At 39.8% G+C, this 20,106-nt stretch overlaps 1 protein-coding gene across 1 annotated transcript in view; it reads right to left on the reverse strand.

The window, feature by feature from the left end:
• Positions 1-20,106, reverse strand: part of ZNF827 (zinc finger protein 827) — a gene marked incomplete at both ends in the record, with an annotated part of 103,447 nt that overhangs the window by 18,420 nt on the left and 64,921 nt on the right. The window contains 3 exons of the mRNA XM_079534482.1: positions 11,152-11,255; positions 15,382-15,439; positions 16,348-16,596. Of these exons, the coding sequence (XP_079390608.1) occupies positions 11,152-11,255; positions 15,382-15,439; positions 16,348-16,596 (411 nt within the window). The remainder of the gene's footprint in view (positions 1-11,151; positions 11,256-15,381; positions 15,440-16,347; positions 16,597-20,106) is intronic.

The following is a 20,106-nucleotide window of genomic DNA, read 5'->3' on the forward strand; positions in this document are numbered from 1 at the left end:
AATTCCATCCTTTGCAGCACTTACTTACCTACTAGCACGGTGTCACCTGGACATTTAATAAACACAATTCCATCACCCACAACATGAATGAAAGAGCTAAGTAACATGAGAGCAAGTGCAGACCCTTGGAGAATACCACTTGGTTCCCAGGGTTTCACAGCTACGCTAGTTACAGCTTCTCTCGCTCTAGGTCTCCCTGCTAGCTCTGTGCACGCTGCAGGAGGCAGTGCCAAAGGCTTCAACGTGGCCCAAGGGGTCGAGTTTCTTTCTGGATCTGGCAACAACCATTGTTAGGCTTCTCACCATAGAAATCTCCATGTTTGTTGGACCTATACCTCCTGAGGCCAACTGCTGTTATTTTGCTGCTTTCCTTCTTCCTCTCCTGAAAATCACATTTTATCAATTCGTGGCCATTCTTCACCTTCCGTCACCCAAATCAAAACACAGGTCCCAAGAACTGGCTGGACAGCCTTGTGTTGTCCTGGTTTCCCAGAAGACAGCTTAGGCAAAATCCCACATTTCTTATTCTGTGCTTTGAATGAGTGAGGCTGCTCAGCGAGCCCTTCTCAAATGCGACCTCCACTTGTGACAAGCATTTATTTAAAAAAACTGATAACTACAACTATATTTTTTTTTAAAGAAAAAATGAAGAAACAAAAAAACCCCAAAAAGCAACTACCAAACATTTGCTGTCAAATAACTGAGACTCAGAAACCACACTCAAAAATGCTAAGAGGTGCCAAACCCTGCCCTATTCAAAGGGTAAAGAAAAACAAATACTAAGTTTTGTTTTCCATATGGGATGAAACAGTTCCCTTTGAGCATTTTGCCTTGGATTTGATACTTACAAAATAAAGAGTTTCTGCTTGCCTGGATTTAGTGAATGAGGTCTATTATTATTCTGAATGAAACCAGAAAATAATTGTTCTGAGTAAAAGCACTTTCTTCTTCCCTTAGTGAGGCTCTTCCTGCTTCAAGAGGAACAAACACGAAATGAAATGAAAATAGATGTTTTTGTCTGCATGAGAAGACCGTGTGTAAGAGGGGAAAAATTACCACGTACAAAGGCAACCCATAACAAGACAACGATCACGACTTTCCAGATAGGAGGGCCTTTAAAGATATCCATTAGACGTGGACCTGAATGTATTTTTGGGGGGTCTATTTTAATTAACTGTCTTCATATCTTGAAGGTTCTGTAACTAATTGGCAAAATAATTAGTGCAGTGACTTCACCAGGAAAAGAAGTAGTCCTGTATGCCCACAGCAGTTCTTGCACGTGTGCAGTACTGAGAGAGTGGCCAATTCACCAGTAGTTTCATGTGTTCCTCAGAGGGATCCAGTCACGCTGCCCTTGGCTGCTGGGGAATGGCCAATAAGTCACAATTGTTAACAAAAATATGAACAAGCACACATTGGCACATTCTGCATACTTCAGCTGTCTCATTTTAGCCAAGAGGAGATTCGATCATTTGAAATGGTCTGTTCTGCATAATACGTTCTGTTTTGAAAGGGGGCTTGTTAGTTAGAAGTGCAGTGGCTACTCAGGAGATGGGCACCATTACCACATCACAGATCTGCAACACGCTAGATGGAAACATGCTTGGCAGCAGACCCAGAAAAAGCTGAAAGAGAAATGCAATGCTGTAACCAGTTGCAGCTGGCTTGGTTAAGACTGCATTAAATGAACTGAAACTTTGGAACCCCCTTCTCATGGGCCATAGGGCAAGCTGGTTTTCAAAGTAGCTGGGTGCGCAGGAAAAGAAGGCTGCACCCGAGCAGATGATCATGGGAATCTGAAGGCAGGATGCTATAGATAAAAGCATACTAGAGCCAGAGCCACTGTCACACAGTTTAGCACTGAATCATATTGATCAAGTTAAGCAAAATCTGTCTCTCTTTGGAGAACTATGCCAAGCACTGCCCACTTCTGAGCAGTTCAACTCACTTTCCTAGAATCACTTTCTACAAGTTGTCAGTTATCTGTCTCTTGCTATCACACTTCAGAGAGCAGGCACCAAAAGTGTGCAAAGACAGAGAGCATACACCAAGTACCGTGTACCCCAGAGACATACTTCTGATTGTGAAGAATCAAAACACAATGCATACTGGATGATCAGAAACTCCCATTAGTTATTAAAATCAACCTGCTACTCTGTCACAAGTATGTTCCTACCATCTATGACACTGCCACAAAGTCTGGATTTATCAGAGGGAGATATTTCTCATTATCTCCATGTATCTATGTGAGTTCATACACATACACAAGTAAAAGAGTACCTGGTTGAATTTCACCCCAGACTTGTATCAGAAAAGGAATAAAATTAAAAGGTTGCTTTTCAAAACAAAGAGAACTAGATTTTTCAAGGGTTAGTGAGTAGCTAACACTGCATTCTGCAGGCGTGATGATCGCAGCGTGGCATCTACCTCTAGCCCCACTTTCAGCAATCGCATTTCACAGTAATACTGAGATGGAAATGAACAACAGGACCGAGTGCCTGGTGGAGGAAGTCCTGCATAGTGAATTAAGTGCCACTCTACATTATTCCACCCTGTCGGGAAGCCAACAAGGGTCAGGCACTCCCATCATCGGGAAAGTGAAGGGGTTACCTGAACATCCTGGATGGGCAGAGCTCATAACTCAGACCAAAACTGAAACCAAATGAAACAATCATAAGCATCAATAATGGAATAAAGCAGGGGGAAAAAAAAAAAGTTCTATATAAGTCATTTCATGTAGAAGTATACTTCCTCTGCAACTATACGGGCAATAAAAATTGCTGTTCCATCACATGACCAGAAAATGCTGCCAGGGTCTTGAAATATTTAAACTTTAAAGAAAGACTGAAGTGTAGCACTACTATTAAGAGATAGGAGCATGTCGTACAGAGAGCCTGAGACAGCTAGGATCGCTCAGCCTGGAGGGAACAGGTTGGTGGGATCTTTTCATGTGTATATAAACCTGAGGGTGGAGAACAGAGAAGATAAAGCCAGGCTCTTCTCAGAGGTGCCCTGTGGAGAAGTGGCAAAGGTACAGATTGGAACACAGTAAATCCCATTTAAACAATATAAAACCCCACACTTTTTTACTGTGCTGCAGTGGTCTTGTACTCACACAGGTTGCTCCTCCACAGATAGCTTATGGAATCTTCATCCCTGGAGAAATTCAAAACCTCCTGTACAAAGAATCACAGAGTCCTGAGATGGAAGGGATCACAAGGATCTTCAAGTCCAACTCCTGGTTCCGCAGAGGACCACCAAAATTCAGACCCTATGTCTGAGAGCACTGTCCCAAATGCTCCCTGAACACCGGCAGCATGGGGCTGTGACCACTGCCTTAGGGAGCCTGACTGTCCTCGCAGTGAAGAATCTTTCCCTAACCTGACTGTATCCTGATGTAGCTCCATGCCATTCCCTTGGATCCTGTTGCTGTCACCAGAGCAGAGCTCAGTGCTGTCCCTCTGCTCCATGTGAGGAGCTGCATGCTGCCATGAAACCCATCCTCAGCCTCTGCTCTTGGCTGAACAAACCAAGAGACCTCAGCTGCTCCTCATACAACTTGCCCTTCACAACCTTCAGTGTATTCATAGTCCTCTCTAATAGCTTTATGTCCTTATATTGTGGTGCCCAAAACTGCATACAGTGCTCGAGGTTAAGCTGCACTAGTGGAAAGCAGACAGAGACATGGTCTTTAACAGCCCACCGATCCTGCCCTGAGCACCAAAGTTGAATTAGATAATCACCAGAGGTCTCTTCCTACCTCAACCATCCTGTGTTTTCTCTCAAAAATAACAGTCCAGAGGTTCTGCTGCTGTGAATGTGCAAGAAAATTGATAGCTTGTAATTGTACTCTTAACTCCTAGCTTTCCTTTAAACATTCTGGTATTTAGGACTGTGAAAAAAGCCTTCATAAAGTGAACAGAGGATTATCTATAATGTGAAGTTAGAGGCTTTTCCGCAGATGGAAGCAAACAACTGTAAGAAGGTGTGAATTGTTCTAATTAACTCCATGGGCACATAGCTGGAAAACTACACAGTGGCAATTTAAATGCCAACATTTCATTGTCAAGCACTTCAACAGAAATCCTTAGGATCTGTACATTTCACAGTCCCCTAAGGCCTAGCACATTTTCCAGGGTGACAACAGTGCCACAGAAATCAAAATCAAAACCTTGAGGTCTCCTTTCTACAGTGCAGGTACAGTGATCTCAGGAACAACACCGGTTAAGTTAATAATAGGAAGTCTAGCAGCATACTAAGTGAGGCCAAGGGAAAAAAATCATTAGCATCTTAAGGAGAAAGGGAAACTATAGCCAGATTCACTCTAATTTCAGGTCTGTTTCATTGAAACTCTGGATGACTTAACTAACCTAGAGATTACCCAAAATTCAGACCTAGTTGCAATAAATGGATGCAGAAGTTCAGTTTGCTGCAGAGCAGAGGAGGCCACAATCACAGCACAAATACTACCAGAAATACAACATATGAAATGGGCACGTTTGTAGGTTAGACAATCACATACGCAGGATTACAACATCTAGATTACAACATAAACCTTAAAAAGGGAAATGAGGCATGAAGAAATGTATGGGAACTGCTGAATCATGGCCTGAACCTCTGATTGTTCACCTGAGGCGAGCACTGAGTCAGCCACGGGAGCACAGGTGAAGGCAATTCACCTGTGCTGCAGGAATGGGGTGGAGCCAGGCTGCATCTCTCCTAGACCCATTTAAGAGCTGATTGCCAGCGGGGAGGGATCTCTTCTGGAGATCCATTCTGGTGGAGTTTCATAAGTGAGCCCAGGATATCGGTAAGCATCCTGTCTTTTCTGCTTTGGTGTAATAACTGCGTAGCCAAGCTCTCTAGCCTCATAACTATAACATCTATACATTCATTGACTGGACGAGAAACATGCAAGCTACTTCATTCTAATGAATGTGATACCTATACAACATAACAAGCTTAATTATTTACCTCATTAAATTAAAACTCCAAACATTCAGGAGGCATTTTCAACTACAGTCACAGATGATAGTAAAAAAAAAGCAGTCACAGCTGCATAAAGGTAAGTTAAACACCAAAGTTTCACAGAGCTGGAAGATACTTCCCTTTACCCTGCTCAGATCCCAGCATTCCCACAAACTACTAGGAAAAGAGATTAGCCTACTAGATCCCGTAATTCTGCTTACAAGGTGCCCACTTAGATGTTGGTACCGCTGCAATGGAGAATGTGCAAAGATGTGGCCCTGAGAGCAGGCAGATTTGTCCTTTTAGTTATTGAAGCTACTGTAGAATTGCCACTTTAGAGAAAAATAGAAGGAGGGTGTGAGCATGAAGAGAACAGGAAAAAGCATTCTGTAGCTCTAAGCATGTATGAATCACTGTTACACGTTTTAATATTATGCCACTAACTGCATTAGCAGTAAAAATACGACTGATAAAACTGTTACCCAGTTCCCAAATTTAATTTTTTATTTTTTTTTTACTGATCTGTGCAACAGGTATAATACTAGCTTTTCAGCATTTCTGAAGAGGGAGCAGAGGCTATCTATCATCTTACAGGTCCCTGAAGAGCATAGAGACACCATGATAGGAGATGCTGTGATGCATTTTAGAAATGGAACTTGTGGACAAAAGCTATATTTGCTTTATTTCGTTAAAATAAATACTAGTGGTAAAATTAGGTCTTGTACCAGTGGATGGAATTCAGAAAGTCAGGACTATTTGTGGACTACAAGACCCAAAAATCTATGTCTTCCAATTCCAGACGTCTATCTATTTAATCCACATGAAATTCATTTACCACAATCAAAATAACAATTTGGAAAGTCATAGTAAATTTTCACGAAACGATGGAATTAAAAAAATATATATTTCATTTGAGATTGCTAATGAGTACGTCAAATCAACGTGAGGCAAGCAACATCGCTTTGTGGACAGCTCTACATTTGAAAGCATTTCCTTGGAGTTGTTTGCCTTCAAAAGGGAGCATCAAGGAGTGTTTATTGGCTCAAGACTTGGCCTGGGAGAAAATGAAAGTATTGCATCTTGTGAAGGCAAGACAGCTCGCCTCTCCCTGCTACCTCTCATCTCCTGACTTAAATTTGCAGTTCTGGAAGACAGGAACAAAGGAGTTCCAGATGAAATACCTAAGCCAGAAGCTGTCACTCCAAAAGAACAGGCTTACTCACTTTGAGCTATAAGTAAGAGTTTGTACTGTCATTGTATTTGTCAAGTGAACAACAGAAGTTCCAACAACCCATCGCTACTGCAGATCAGCACCTAGCACCAAGACATTGCTGGATCCGGGAGTGGTGAGGCACTTTGCTTTGCTCTGTTTGTACATCTGGCTGGCTGGCCCTCTTTCCCCATTTTCTATCATTTTTTTTCCTCTTCTTTTACTCTTTGAAGTAGCCATTGCCTAATATTATCTTACCTGTAATGCTTACTAATCATAATTAGCAAATTAGCCAATTTTACTTCCAAGTACAATACTAGTTGTTGTAAAGAAAGCTGTCAGTAATCTGATTGTGCATTATTCCTCCAAGTCTTGGGTGACTCCACTGCGGTAGTGATCCCTGCTGACTAGGGGAGGTGTGACTTAGGAGACAGAAAAAGATTCACCACCCTCAAACTCTACTGTGCGTGACCAGACTATTATCTATAGATTCAACTGTTTCACTGCTGCACGTTGGCAATATAAGTGAAGGAGAGTAGAAGTTTCTTTCTTTCTTTCTTCCTTGAGAAAACAATGAAATGTTGTTATACTACATGCAAATATGTGTGGAGAAAAAGATACTCCCCAAGCCCATGGTTGGAGTCTTTGACAATATTCATAAATTACTGAAAAAGAAATAGTGAATGTCACCTATCTGGATTTCGTGAAGGCAGGTTTGATTTACAGAATGAGTCAGTGAGGTAGTGGAAAACTATTAAAACACATTAAAGATTGGCTAAGGGTCAGGAACACCAGCATAAGATCAAGTATTTAATTTATCTAGAGATTTGGACTGAACTACATCGTCTGGCTTACAGATGGACTGTTTTCTGTCAAAAGAAACCAGTCATTTAAAACAAGGGATAAAAATGCCCTTTTAAAGCAACTGTTTGAAAAGAATATTTTCATTTCTTCTCCCTATGCTTTGCTAAGCCAAAAAAGGTAATTTATTTAATTTATTGTTGCTCTTCTTAAGGGAAAAGGCCGAAACTACTGAATTGTTTTGAATGTGTTTTTTGCATTGGTTGCAGCTTTGATTCTATTGTAATTTTTGGGCAAACTGTGTTTGATGTGGGCAATATTTCAATATTTATTTTAATTGTTGAGCAAAAGTGAACTTATACGGATAGTAGTAGCAATCCAAAATAGTCTATACATCTGCAATTAACTTTGTATGCTTACTAAACTACAAAACACTTTAGGAAGGAAGGAGAGTAGTTCGCCAAGTCTATCCAATACTTTTGAACTATAGGAAATTGCTTTATTTCCTTCTCAAATTATTAACAGTTCACCACAGATTAGCAGGGAGTTATCATTACTTCTGCTGGACCACTGAGTCCCTGCTGACAGCCGTGGGAAATTTCTTTTCCTTGGTTACCAGACTTAAAAGCTGCTAACTACTTATTCTACTAATCGTGCTAACTATTTATCCTGCCTGTGATACTGCTGCTGATCAGGATTACATCACCTTTATCTCAGGCTCTTACTCCCTCCCTAAGTGCCCCAATCAGCGCATTGCTTTCACTCATCTTTTAATTAGTCTTTCCTAATTATTTCATACTCTTCAAGGATTCTGTATACTCAGTGCCCTACCAAATGTGCTCTTCCTCTAAAATTACTCATCTTGCAATTTCCTAATAAACTGACTATAAAGAGAATTGGATTGCACTAAGAAGGAAAGCACTAGGCTGAAGGGCTGCTACCGTGTGGACTGACAGACTGAACTGTGGACTAACCATACCTAAAAATCCTCCTTAGTATCTTCAGCATGAAAAAACAGCAGAAATATGCAGAAATTTCAGAGTACTAAAGAAATAATTTTGACAGCTACAATAGTAAGCGATACTATTCAAATTAGAAGGTCATATACTTATGAAGTTGCAACAAAAACTGCTCTTACATGCTGTAGAATCATGAGCTGAAAATATTAATGGAGAAGAAAACCTTGTTAGTATTTGATTAGTAAATGAATTGCAAGTCATCAGAGTGTTGGAGTTAAAAACCGTGATTAATCGAGGGAGGTATTTCCAATATACATAAAGAAGATTTCATGCCACGAAAGAAAGTAATTTGTAAGATCTTCTGCAAAGTAGCACATATAGTTCTGACTGCACATATTTGCATAAATTAATTTCCCTAAACAGGGGCAGAAAAAGGCTATGATGGTGGTCAAGGAATGGAATCTCTGTCATATTAACAGAAACTAGAAGATGTTGACTGGCTTACTTGTCCAAAAATAAAGACCAGATTAAGGGGGCACAAGGTAGCATATCAAATAAGCCCACAAAAGGGAAGAATTATCACAGCTGAAGGACAGCATTTGGTAGAAGATAAACAGTAGAACTTGCTTTGAGTAAATTCTGGTTGAGGGTGGTCCAGCTCTTACCAAGAGTGAGCTTCTGAAACAGTGTTCTTGTACAAATAGTAAGGACAACAGATTTTAAACAGAGCTTGATAAATAAATGAATGATATTACATGAAGTTGTTACCCATTATAAAAAAGAATTGAACTTGATACATGAGATACCTGTCCTATGTTCCTGTCACTTTTCCCAATTCCTCTTCTGCTAGGGTGCCAAGCAGACTGCACACAGAAAGTTTCCAAGAGTCTAGGGATACAGCCATTTGCATTGGCGCTCTCTCTTGCAAAGAGGTGGGTACATGAGGTTCCACCAAGGTCACCCAGACCAGCCTGCAGGAAAGGCTTCCTTTCCTCATGCTGCCATGCCTGCTTGGTCACGTCTCTCCATAGCCAGTGCACAGCAACAGCTCAGACCCCACGCTTGTTCATCAGCCCCCACTAATTCTGGTGACGGTGATACAGCCTGGCTTTTTTGGATGTGGGATTTGGATACTGCTTACTGAATGCTGCTGGCTGTTGGCAGTTGATTTGTTGTATTTTAGTAGATGAGCTGAATTAATTGTCATTTTGTATGCTGTTCACTTCTAGTTCTTACTATCCTATTTCAGAGATGAAATAAAACAGATCTCAACTGAAGGCATGCATTTATCCACGTGATCCCACATCGACATTTCCACAGCGTTTTCTGTTACATCCTGTTGGCTTTTACAGCGGTTTGTTACTGCTCCTTTATGCTACTCTCGGCAGGGATTAAGCTTTGTCTGAGCTATCCATAGCACCACAGAGATAATTTCTTCCTGTGAGGCTGGAACTAATAGAAAATCTATCTGTGGGTATTCTACTGTTCTTTTACATGAATATCACATTTGTAATCGATTTTAAAAAATCCAATAACATTCCTGATGCTGCTGTGAAATTTCTGTTCAGGTTCAAGAATTTTTTTACGAAGCTGAGAAAGTGCATGATCGTGTTGTTCCAAATAAATAGCTTTATATATTTTCAATTTTCTCTATATGTACTGCTATTATGTATATTATGTAATAATAATCACAGAGCAGTAAGTGGTGCAACTCGCAGACCCATCCAGTTATGACTCACATTTCATGAAGCAGAATACCAGGAATCACAAACATGCAAAAAAACATCTCCTCAACACCCATTTTAACACTCGAGGATCTCCTAACCAACTAGGTATTTTACATGTCTTAGGCATGAGGTTAAACATGTCACCAAAACCCATCTGTAGGTTTAAAGGCCCTCACTTAAGGTCTTACAGAGAATTAGAATTCTGATGCATCCATCTCGGTACGATGTAAGAACGTGACTGCTAGATGCCACATCCTCTGACGTACTGAGCACTGCCGGAGGAGCCCAAGAGTTCTTGTCTGTCATCTGGCTATACGAATATTCTATGTTATGTCACTGTCAAAAGCCAGAATTGAAGTGCTAAATTTGGTTTACATTTTAGTACTTAAAAGTGTAATTGCTTCTCTTAGTCGTGGTTTACATAAACCACTGCATCTGTGAGAAAGCATGGTGGGGATAGCCTGAAGACTCTTGTTCTTATGCTACAATTTTTATTTCTGTTCTGCCACGCGTATTTACCCTTAGACAACATCTAGTTCTTCACCTCATCTGCCACATCAGAAGCTGTCAAATGACTATTCAAGCATTAAAAAAAAGAAGGGTCTGTTAAGTTGTAAATTAAGTGACAGTCTATAGCTGAAAATTAGCAGTAACATGCCCAAAACTTTATTGATGGCTAAGGAAAGGTGAATAACCCCCACTACGACTGGCTGTGTAATTACTGACCTTTAGAACTCAAGAGCTATTAATTTAAGACCAGCTACCAGTGAACTAGCAAACGAAATATTTTGCAGCAGAACAGTAAAAGCACATACCAAGTTTGTGCATATATTCAGCGCCACCTTGGAAGGTAATGGTATTCATCTGCCTTTTCTATTTTAACTAAGAATATAACCCAGGTTATATCTGGATATAAAATGACTGTCAGCTAGTTCTGAAGACCAGTAGGACTGCACCCACAGATACTAAGGCTTTTCAGTACGTTGCAAGAAATCCACGTCTTTCCAAATGGGTTCTTAAGTAACTGCTAAAGGCAAGAAAACTGCATTGCCAAGCTCAGCCATTCCGATACATATATTGTGAACATTTCATCTATACTGTGAGAGATGGAACAGCAAGTAACAGGAAAAGAGCAGGTAGTTATCAGACATCAGTTCCTTTAAATGTGGGACTCACATGAACACAAAACCCCACCTCCGTTAACACTGCTGTATTTCATCTGTTATATGGACTTTCTGTCCTTTAGCAGTTCACAGAAATAGTTGCTCAAAAAGAATTAACAAAAAATAATTCAGCAGCATTTAATTTTTCTTCTTAATAGTAAGCATTTACTGTGATGGAAAGAGTTGTCCATTGACAAAGCAACTGCATTTTAAGAGCAGTGGTCAAGTGGTGATGTTGACAGCAAGAAAATAACAATAATTTACAAAACTATGAACTAAAAAAACCAACAACTTAGGAACTAATGAAGAAGAAGGTGTCTGACCTGGTGCAGATGTCCTTCCATGAAGAGCAGTTTCGTTAGGCAGGAGATCTTTTGAGTTGGAAGTGAATGGTGATTGTCTAAATGTGTCTTCAGAAAAGTAAGGGCTATAGGGGAAATAAGACATCTTTTTGTAAACAAAACAGCAGTTAATAGAAAAAGTAATCACTATTTTTTACTTTAACCTCTCAGTATAACAAATATCATCTTGTTAAAAGCCCTGCTTAACTTACGGAATTCATGCTGAAAGACAACCAGACTGAGGTTAGGTGTGGAGAAGAGGCAAGCTTTGGGAAAACTGCATTGTGGAGCAAAAACTGAAGTCTTCCCAGAATGCTTTTCATTACAGTACTTCAACAACTCAGATTTGTTTTATCACACCACAATATTGGTAAAGAAAATTAATGTTTCAAAAATCTGTATTCTACTCCCGAAACCCGTGGAAAATATGTTTAAAATATTTTTAAGTATTTAATAACCTCAGGAATACAGTAATTGCATTCACAACAAAGCTTTTCAAATTTTAGGTTGAGATGCTATTGACAGAGCATTCCATGTACGAAATTAACTCAATTAATTCGACTTTCAGAGCAGGAAACAATTAACAGAATCTAACTGAATGGTGACTTCCCAAACAGTGTAAATCACCAGCTGCTTGATTCTAAAAAGTAGATCATGCTTTGGTTTTAATTAACAGGAGGCAAACAGTTAATTCCAATAGTGAATGGGCATTTCTGTGAAAGTATTTCGTTTGCTGCTCAAATGTTGTAACAGAAACTAAGATGCCTTCTACACAATAAAGACATTGGTAAGAATTACATAAAAAAAATTAAAAACGGACAAAAAGACGAGCGGTCTTTTTGGACAGCTGTTTTCTAATGTATTATATTCCATCTGCATACAAAGGATGAATTTCTTCTAAGCAAAATGGGAATTCATTTTAAATCTGATCTGTAATGTATTGAGATTCCTCAACAGGCTGAGAAAGTAGGTTTTTTGTTTGTTTTGATTTTTACTACTATTTATTTTTTGCTGTTCTCTATGTGACAGTTAGTGGGGTACTTTGCTATTTCTGCCTAAGTTTGAACATAACTAACATAACCGTCAAACAGGTTGAGCTGGATGAAAAGCATGAAGCTGCTCCAAACTTGAGCAGTTCACTGTATGCAGATACCTGATTAATCACAATAAGGTGAAGAGCTGCTGCCCACATGTGCAAAAGTTCACTTTTCCAAGACTCACACTCCCCTCAGGGGTGACATAATATAAAACAGACTGATGCTGTATAAAAATATGGTGTAATTCACTGCAACATTCCTTTCGGTGGCTTAATAATGATTTGAAAAAAAAACAAACACCAATAAAAAGAAGTTGTGTAACTGTTGCAACTCTTCAAAATCATGTAATCCCCTCAGCTTACCACGCTGGACTGCCTGCTTGTAGATTCACTGTCTCACCGTCCATTGCTAGCTCTAGACAACAGAGCTCATCTAATTCAGTTTAGGATATAAATCCTCGGTAGTTTGCTTTTGAAGACTGCACCGTGCTTGTGTCGTAAGGATCTCCCTTCTTTGCCATCAGCCTCCAGTCAACTACAGAACCATCCTTGGATATGCCTTTTTTTTTTTTTTTTAACCTTTTTCTAGAATGGCAGATGAGTCTCTTCAGTGTCAGCCCATTATTTTTTATTATTTTTATTTCAGTGGGTATGCCCTCCAATTCTCAATCCCAAGTATAAATGGAGAGCTCCTGCAACACAGAAACTACAGTTGTTCTCAGTCTCTTTGTCAAGTCCCTTCTGACGAAGATTAAGCTTCCCTTTTTTTTCCTTCTGGCTGCACTTTTCCAGTTTTCTGTCTACACAGTTCTCTAGATGAAAGAAACTTATCTTGGCATCTCATGCTGGCGTACTCACTTCCAGATCGTTTGCTTCTCCGCTTTCTTTCTTCTTATCACAGATGGCAGGTTCTACCATCTCACTCAGCCATTGAACTGTGAGGAATCCTTGCCAGTTTTGGCTGCTTGAGCAAAGTCATATGGAAGTATATGCTTACACAGTCCAGGAATATTCACAGGAAGAACAGCAACAGACGGGAGACAGAAATGTTAATATGGAGTACGATATAAAAAAAAATAAGCTACCCCCTTCGTGCTGGACTTGGCTGATTTAAGACACTCACCAATGACACAGCTGAATCTCTCCACTGCCCAATTACTCACAGGTGGATGACACTGACCTCACCTTGACTCTGCAGCTGTCAGCAAACTTCACATAACAATTGTGATTCCAGCGCCTTCCTGTCATGACTCCAGATGTAGGTTGGTGAGCCAAACTGCAACATTACACGTTTTCTTAATGCAGCCTTCGTGCCTCTATTCTCCACTGGCTGCTCCATCACATTCTATTTTTGAGAGCTGCCGTACTCTTACCAGTAAAGACTTCCAGCTGTTTGCTTGGTTTGGGGTGCTTTGTTTCTTTTTTTCAGCAAGGTCTTTTGAGTCCATCTGTTGGAACGCGCAGGATTTAGTAGACTGACACACTTGTCCTTACGAAGCTCTTCTTATTCATATTGATTGATAGGTAAGACGAGAAAAGCACCCACAAGAATTCAGTTGGGCACTCTGCTTTTCAAACACTGATGGGTAGCAGCCATTATCAGGACTTCTCAGTACAATTCAGTGCAAGTTAGACAACAGCCAACTGTGCTGTTTTCTTACGAGGTAGCAGCCTTCTAAGACGGAAGGCTGTCTGAACTGTCCTCAACCTTTCCAGTTTGAACTATTTTTGATAGATCCAAAAGTATCTCTGGATTCTCACACCAGTCCTCCTGGTAATATCACAAGACCCTAAAATCTATTTTCTACCAACTATTTGTCACCCCTCCCTGCAACACATATTGGGTGGTTAATGAGTAGTTGCACAATATGTGCATTCAACTGTATAAGCATCTTTCAGGCTTATGCTTTTTAAGAAATAAAGGGAAGTCTGTGCAGTCTCCATATCCCGCAAGTTCCCAAACTAGCAAATACAAAAAGCGTTCTCAATAACCAGAAGTTAAAAAGCTCAATTTAATTCTCTTTCAACCTGTAACATCAAAAAATCCCTGATGGACATTTACTAGGTGGTTCAGTTTATTAAAAACAGATTTATTACAGCTACCATGCAAGGAGAGGATGGGTCTAGGAATTGAAGATGAGCACATTTCAGAGACCTCTTCTACTGCAACTGAAATGCTTTTCAAATTCTGTCTAGACAAAGCTGCCTTAGTTATCAAACATTGTACGTGCTGGGGATTTCTGCAGAAGGGGCTGCAGAGACACCGAAGGTCTTGCTCTATCTCTGAAGGAACTCTGCAATGCTCCAGCCACAGTCAGTCTGCAAAACCACCCACACTGACCACAGAACTTTCACGGAGGACACATGTGTATGTATTCCTGTCTCAAGGGTTAGATGAGAGCCAAAGTCAATTCCTGTTTACTACTGATCATGGGCTCCTAAGTTTTCACCAATTCTAGTTGCTACTTATTACACAATAGCTTTGAATTTTTCCCTTAGGGCACCTCACTTTGCTGCTCACACATTGAAACAACTTGTCAGTATGTTCCCAGCCAAAATACAGTAAAGGGCATATTTCTTTAACAACACATGCTATAATTGAATTGTATTTTAAATTCCTGCATAATTTCACATATTGTGTTAATGTGACTGTAATTGTGAACAAGTTTCATTAGCATTGTCTCTTACAGTCTTTTAAAAATTCATCTCTGGAAGGCATTTGAGAGGATTCAGAAATATTAAGCTGAAATTTTATTCAAGAAGTCCAAGTTTGACAGAAGACTGAATCACAACACCTCTTCTTACATTGGTCCATGTCTTAAAATCCAGTTGTCGTCCTGTTCTTCCCTCGAGCACTGCATGTACTATGCAGTTTCAATTAAGCTTCGGTTTTTGCAGAAAAAAAGCACACACAGAAAACAATTCTTAAAACCAAGCGTGAATACTTGACTGTGAGAACAGCCATTTTGGCCCAAAGGCCTTTTGCAGCATGGACACTAAACAATCGTATCTACTGGTGTCATTTCTCACATACAGGTTCCATTACTAAAAGAAATATCTTACACTTGTAATATCAGGTCATATTTGCAAGAGAGAGACATATCCAAGTTTACAAGGCAAAACTCAGCAATGCCATTTACACTACAGATTTATGGATAACAACAGACTGTGCTTACCTGACTGTAGTTCTGATGGTGTTATCTTTATTGTGATTGTGCTCTTTGCTCACCTTTTCTGCAGAGGAATGTACATTTTTTTGTGATTATAAGATAAATCATATTTTCCTTATCAAATTTGATTCAGCAGAACTATTTTAATGCTTTCTGATTACAGAATAATTTAAGGGGAAGTGGTCACAAGATGATTTCAGAACAAGCACAGCTTTTTTTAAAATATAACTCGTACCAATTTTTTTCACCCTCACATTTCAGTGTCAGTGCGCCATGTGCTCCACAAGCTTTCATTAAACAGACCTCAAATCACTTCATGTATGTAACAGCTGAGATTGACCTTCTGCGTGGAGAGAAATGGACAGCACAACTTTGGGAGCGCTGTACGCTACAGACAATATCCGTTTATGACAGTAACTACCTATATTTTCCCTTATATTCCAAGGCCTCAATCAACCATTCGTCACTAATCATTTAATTAGCCTTCAAAAAAAAGAGTTGAACTCTGGCATTTCCAATTCAGTTCAAATAACACGAACCTGATCAGGCTGTCACAGTGCTCTGAAACATGTTATCTATGGGGAACATTTGGCAAGACTTCTATGTTTCACATGCAAGGGTAGAAGGGCTCTACCTCCTATTATGCTTCAGCCTTAGCAATCTCATACTTCCGTAGCACCTTAATGATTATACACAATCTCTTTTTGCTCTTTAAACTCTGCTTTCAACTATTTTCACTACTGTTAGTGAACATTGTGGACATTAGGAAGTATTACTTTTCAGAAAGGGTGGTCAGGCACTGGAATGGACTGCCCAGGGAGGTGGTGGAGGCACCGACCCTGGGGATGTTCAAGAAAAGACTGGATGTTGTGTTGAGGGACATGGTTTAGTGGGAGCTATTGGGAATAGGTGAACGGTTGGACTGGATGATCTTTTAGGTCTTTTCCAACCTTGGAGATTCTATGATTTTACCTGATAACTGGAAGAGCAGCTCAGATGCCATCTTCACTGATATATCCTGGCTGAACAGATTTCGTTCTGGGAGCATACGACCTTCTGGTGCCTTCTGGATGTGTTCACTAATGTCTCGCCCTAATAAAGTGCTGTAGCCAACATTTTGGCTGGGTTGGCTGGGTGACACTGAAGTCTGTGAATCATGAATGTCAACTTCCATTGGTTCTTCTTTTATCTTCACAGTCTGGGTTTCCTTGTAACTCTCAGCTGCAAACAGGTATTAAAAAAACAAACAAACAAACAAACCACAATTACTTAATTAGGTTACAATTTTTCAGAGCACTCAAAGCAGGAATCTCAATTACAAAGTTTAATTTGTATACCCTATAACAGCAAATGGTAAGAGAAGCAAGTAGCTGACTGCTACAATATTCTTCTGGGAGTTTATAAATAGAAGAAATGTCTTGAAAATAATACTTTAAACTACAGAGCAGAAAACTGCATATTTGCAAATCCAAGAATTACATCATTTTCTGTGAACACTGGGTATAATCATATCTCAGTTTGTGAAGCTGTGCTTTTATATACTACACGGAGTTACAACTAAAAGCCAGCTCTTCAAAGCTGGACACTGAAACTGTCCTACAAACTTATAATTACTCTCTATCAGAGCAGTAGCAGCATGTATAGCTGGAAATGCTATTATGAGGTGGAGGTAGAAACTTCATCTGCCCATCGTGTGCTCTCTTTTCAAGATGAGATGAGCAGTTTTCTAACATGTAACAATCTCTGATACTCCCTCACGTATTACAAGACCCAATAACCTTGATAAATAGCTTCCATATGCCCATATCTTTCCAGCTCTGTCTTCCTCTCTAGTAGTAGTAAACGTAGAAAACTACAGTTTAGAAGCCAGTGTGTAGTTCACGTCCTGTATGTGTGACTTCTCAGGCAATCATTTTTTCTTCAGAAGAAAAGCTCTGAAATCTCAAAAACAAGGCCCCAAGGTAATCTGGCTACCACGCTCCCTTCTCGATTCAGACTTTCAACTGTGAAAAATGACGCTGAAGACCTGAAGTTTAGAACAGAGAGAGATGATGAGTTTTCTAATGATCTTTCAGAGTGCTGCTGAAAGGACATGTATCTATAACGGTGGAACGGCCCAACTACGTGTGTTGCCTCTTCTGTTTGGATGCTGACCAGACACTTGGGAAACAGGCAGCTTAAGAAGAAAGGCAGACTCAAGGAAATAAATCAGTGTGTGAACGTAGTTACATAGCAGAACGGCCATCATGTGAGAAACTGTTCTAACAAAAATCTATGATTCCAGATTCAGAAAAATGTCCAAAGGATTTATTCTTTTTGCCTAAACCTGTATACGTACTTCTGCTACTGATCAAGATACTCAAAACCTTAAGAAAAATCTGATTCCATTTACTTTAGGGCACAGGCCCTAAAATAGCCTGCGTAGCCTCCAGAGGGGGAGTCAAGTAAAGCATGACTTTGAACTTCAGAAGCCAAAGGAAGAAAAGGCAAATCTAGCACTCAGGGAAAGAGGCCAAATTAAGGCAGAGATACCACAGCACACTGAGAGCCAGAGCAGCGCGGAGTTTAAATGCTGAGGGGGTTAAGACCTGAGAGAGCAGTCTGGCCCTTGTTCAGACTGGGGAATGCCAATTCAGATTGAACGGAGGCATTTTGTACAATGAGCATCCCCGTATGGAAATTTTCTCCTTATCTGACAAATTTCACAACTTATAAAAACATAATATTAAAATAAATAAATGAACACCAGTTTGTAAGAAGGACAAACAAAATGCAAAACAACAACAACAACAAACAAATAAACAAACCAAAAAAAAACCCCAGCCCCATAAATGGTATTTTCTATCAAATCTGGATCTGAGAGAAAAGTGAAAAAAAATAAAACAAACACTAAGTTCACTTGATAAATTAATCTGTTGCTATCCTCTCTGCCTTTCCCTTCCTCTAACGCAAATATGAATGTGTCAGCCTCACAACTGTTACTCCAAGTACAAATGTTTCAAGCACCATCCCTTTTTTTTCCAGTTACTCAACATTACAGTAATACTGAGGGGTACCAAAACACAGTATGGTCGTTCCTGATAACATCCTGAGGATAGCCAGTTGGTTGGTGTCGTCTCCTAGCCTCAAGCCAAGATGAACAGAATCCTTTTAGTATGCAGGCACACCCATCTCACATGAATTTAAATGGACACGTTCCACTTTTTCACTCCCTTGGTTTATATTTCTCCTCTTCTGTCCTTAAGTGGAGGAAAAAGTGGCTATGCTACTTGAAGATCTCAAAATAAAAAAAAGAGAAATCAAAGCCAGGAGATAAAAGCTACTTGGTTATGCTCCAGCAGTGATTTACATGAAGTGCTCCTGGTCTTCCCTTATGACATTTCTTGACCTTTCAAAACAACACTGAGAAAAATCTTTACGATCTACCACGATCCACCAGATATGAAAATTATTACAGAGAATTCTCAAATGAAGAGGAGTTGGAAATACTACTATGTAATGCCTTTTTTCCCCGCTAAACAATTAAAAAAAAAAATAAAAAATTTTCAAGCTTAAATTAATCTTTTATCATAAAGTTACAGAACGCTGCATCTGTGTTGAGAAGTGAAAAAATAATATGCTGTGCACTGAAAGTACACACAGAAGGGCAAAGGAACGCATCAGGTAACACTGTCAATAAAAGCTCAGGTAACTCCGCAAATAAATGAGTTCTTCAGCTGTCCTACAGACTGAGCTCTGCACCCAGATGCCAAATTTAGGTGCAGAGTCAAGCTGACCTTTGTTGCTCTTTCTGCTTTTAAAATATTCTTTCTATTTCTGTTCCTGCCCCACACAGCTGAATTCCCTGTCCTGCAAATGCTTTTCAATCAGACAAACTGATACAACCCAACTAAGGCAGTAGTTGAGCAATACCAATGACCTTCTCACTCCTGCAATCGGCTAACAATTCAGTAGCCCTAACTAAATTTACATATTTGATAATTTCCTTTGACCTTTACCTCTGCAGCTACACCCTTCTGACCTGGCAGCATGTACCTGACAAATGTGAATCTTATCGTAGTCCAATTCCCAAAAACAAAGAGAGAAGACATGGGGGCTCTCTGTGATAATTTTACAATGCTAACTGAAGAGAAATTCTGTCCCATGAGCGAGAGCCACATCAGAAGCCATACGCAGACAACCCAGCTGTGCAACATCTTGGGTGGCATTAAGGTTATGGCCTTACACATCTCACTGTACAGGCAAACTGTAACTTCAAGATTATTTTGCCTTCTGCTCGTTTGTGGAATAAGGAAATAATCCTCATCTCCTCTCATAGGTATCTCACGTGGCCATAGTGCAGCTGATGATTTTAAAGTCAAGGACAGGTACACTGAAAAGTCTCCCCATTCAAATAATCAAAGTCACGACAGCTTTGGTTTGTTTCCCACTTTTGGATTTCTCCTCGAGCACACGGACTAGGTTAAATAAACCGCACTGTATCACGACACAAAGTTAGTACACAGGAGTAATCTTCTTCACCTAGATTTTTACAGAATTAGAGACATCCAATTCCCAGGAAAAAAAAAAAATATATATCAGTGGAAACTAACAACTCAAATAGCTTTGAAGTATCTGGACCGTGATCTGGTCTGCTATTGATTTAAAAACCGTCTGCTATTCGTTTCAGACTAAACTGGATGAAGCTCAGAACAACAGTACAGCATAGAGCAGTGAACATTGCTCCTCTGG

This window comes from Tetrao urogallus (genome assembly GCF_951394365.1).
Source record: "Tetrao urogallus genome assembly, chromosome: 4".
Classification (NCBI taxonomy): domain Eukaryota; kingdom Metazoa; phylum Chordata; class Aves; order Galliformes; family Phasianidae; genus Tetrao; species Tetrao urogallus.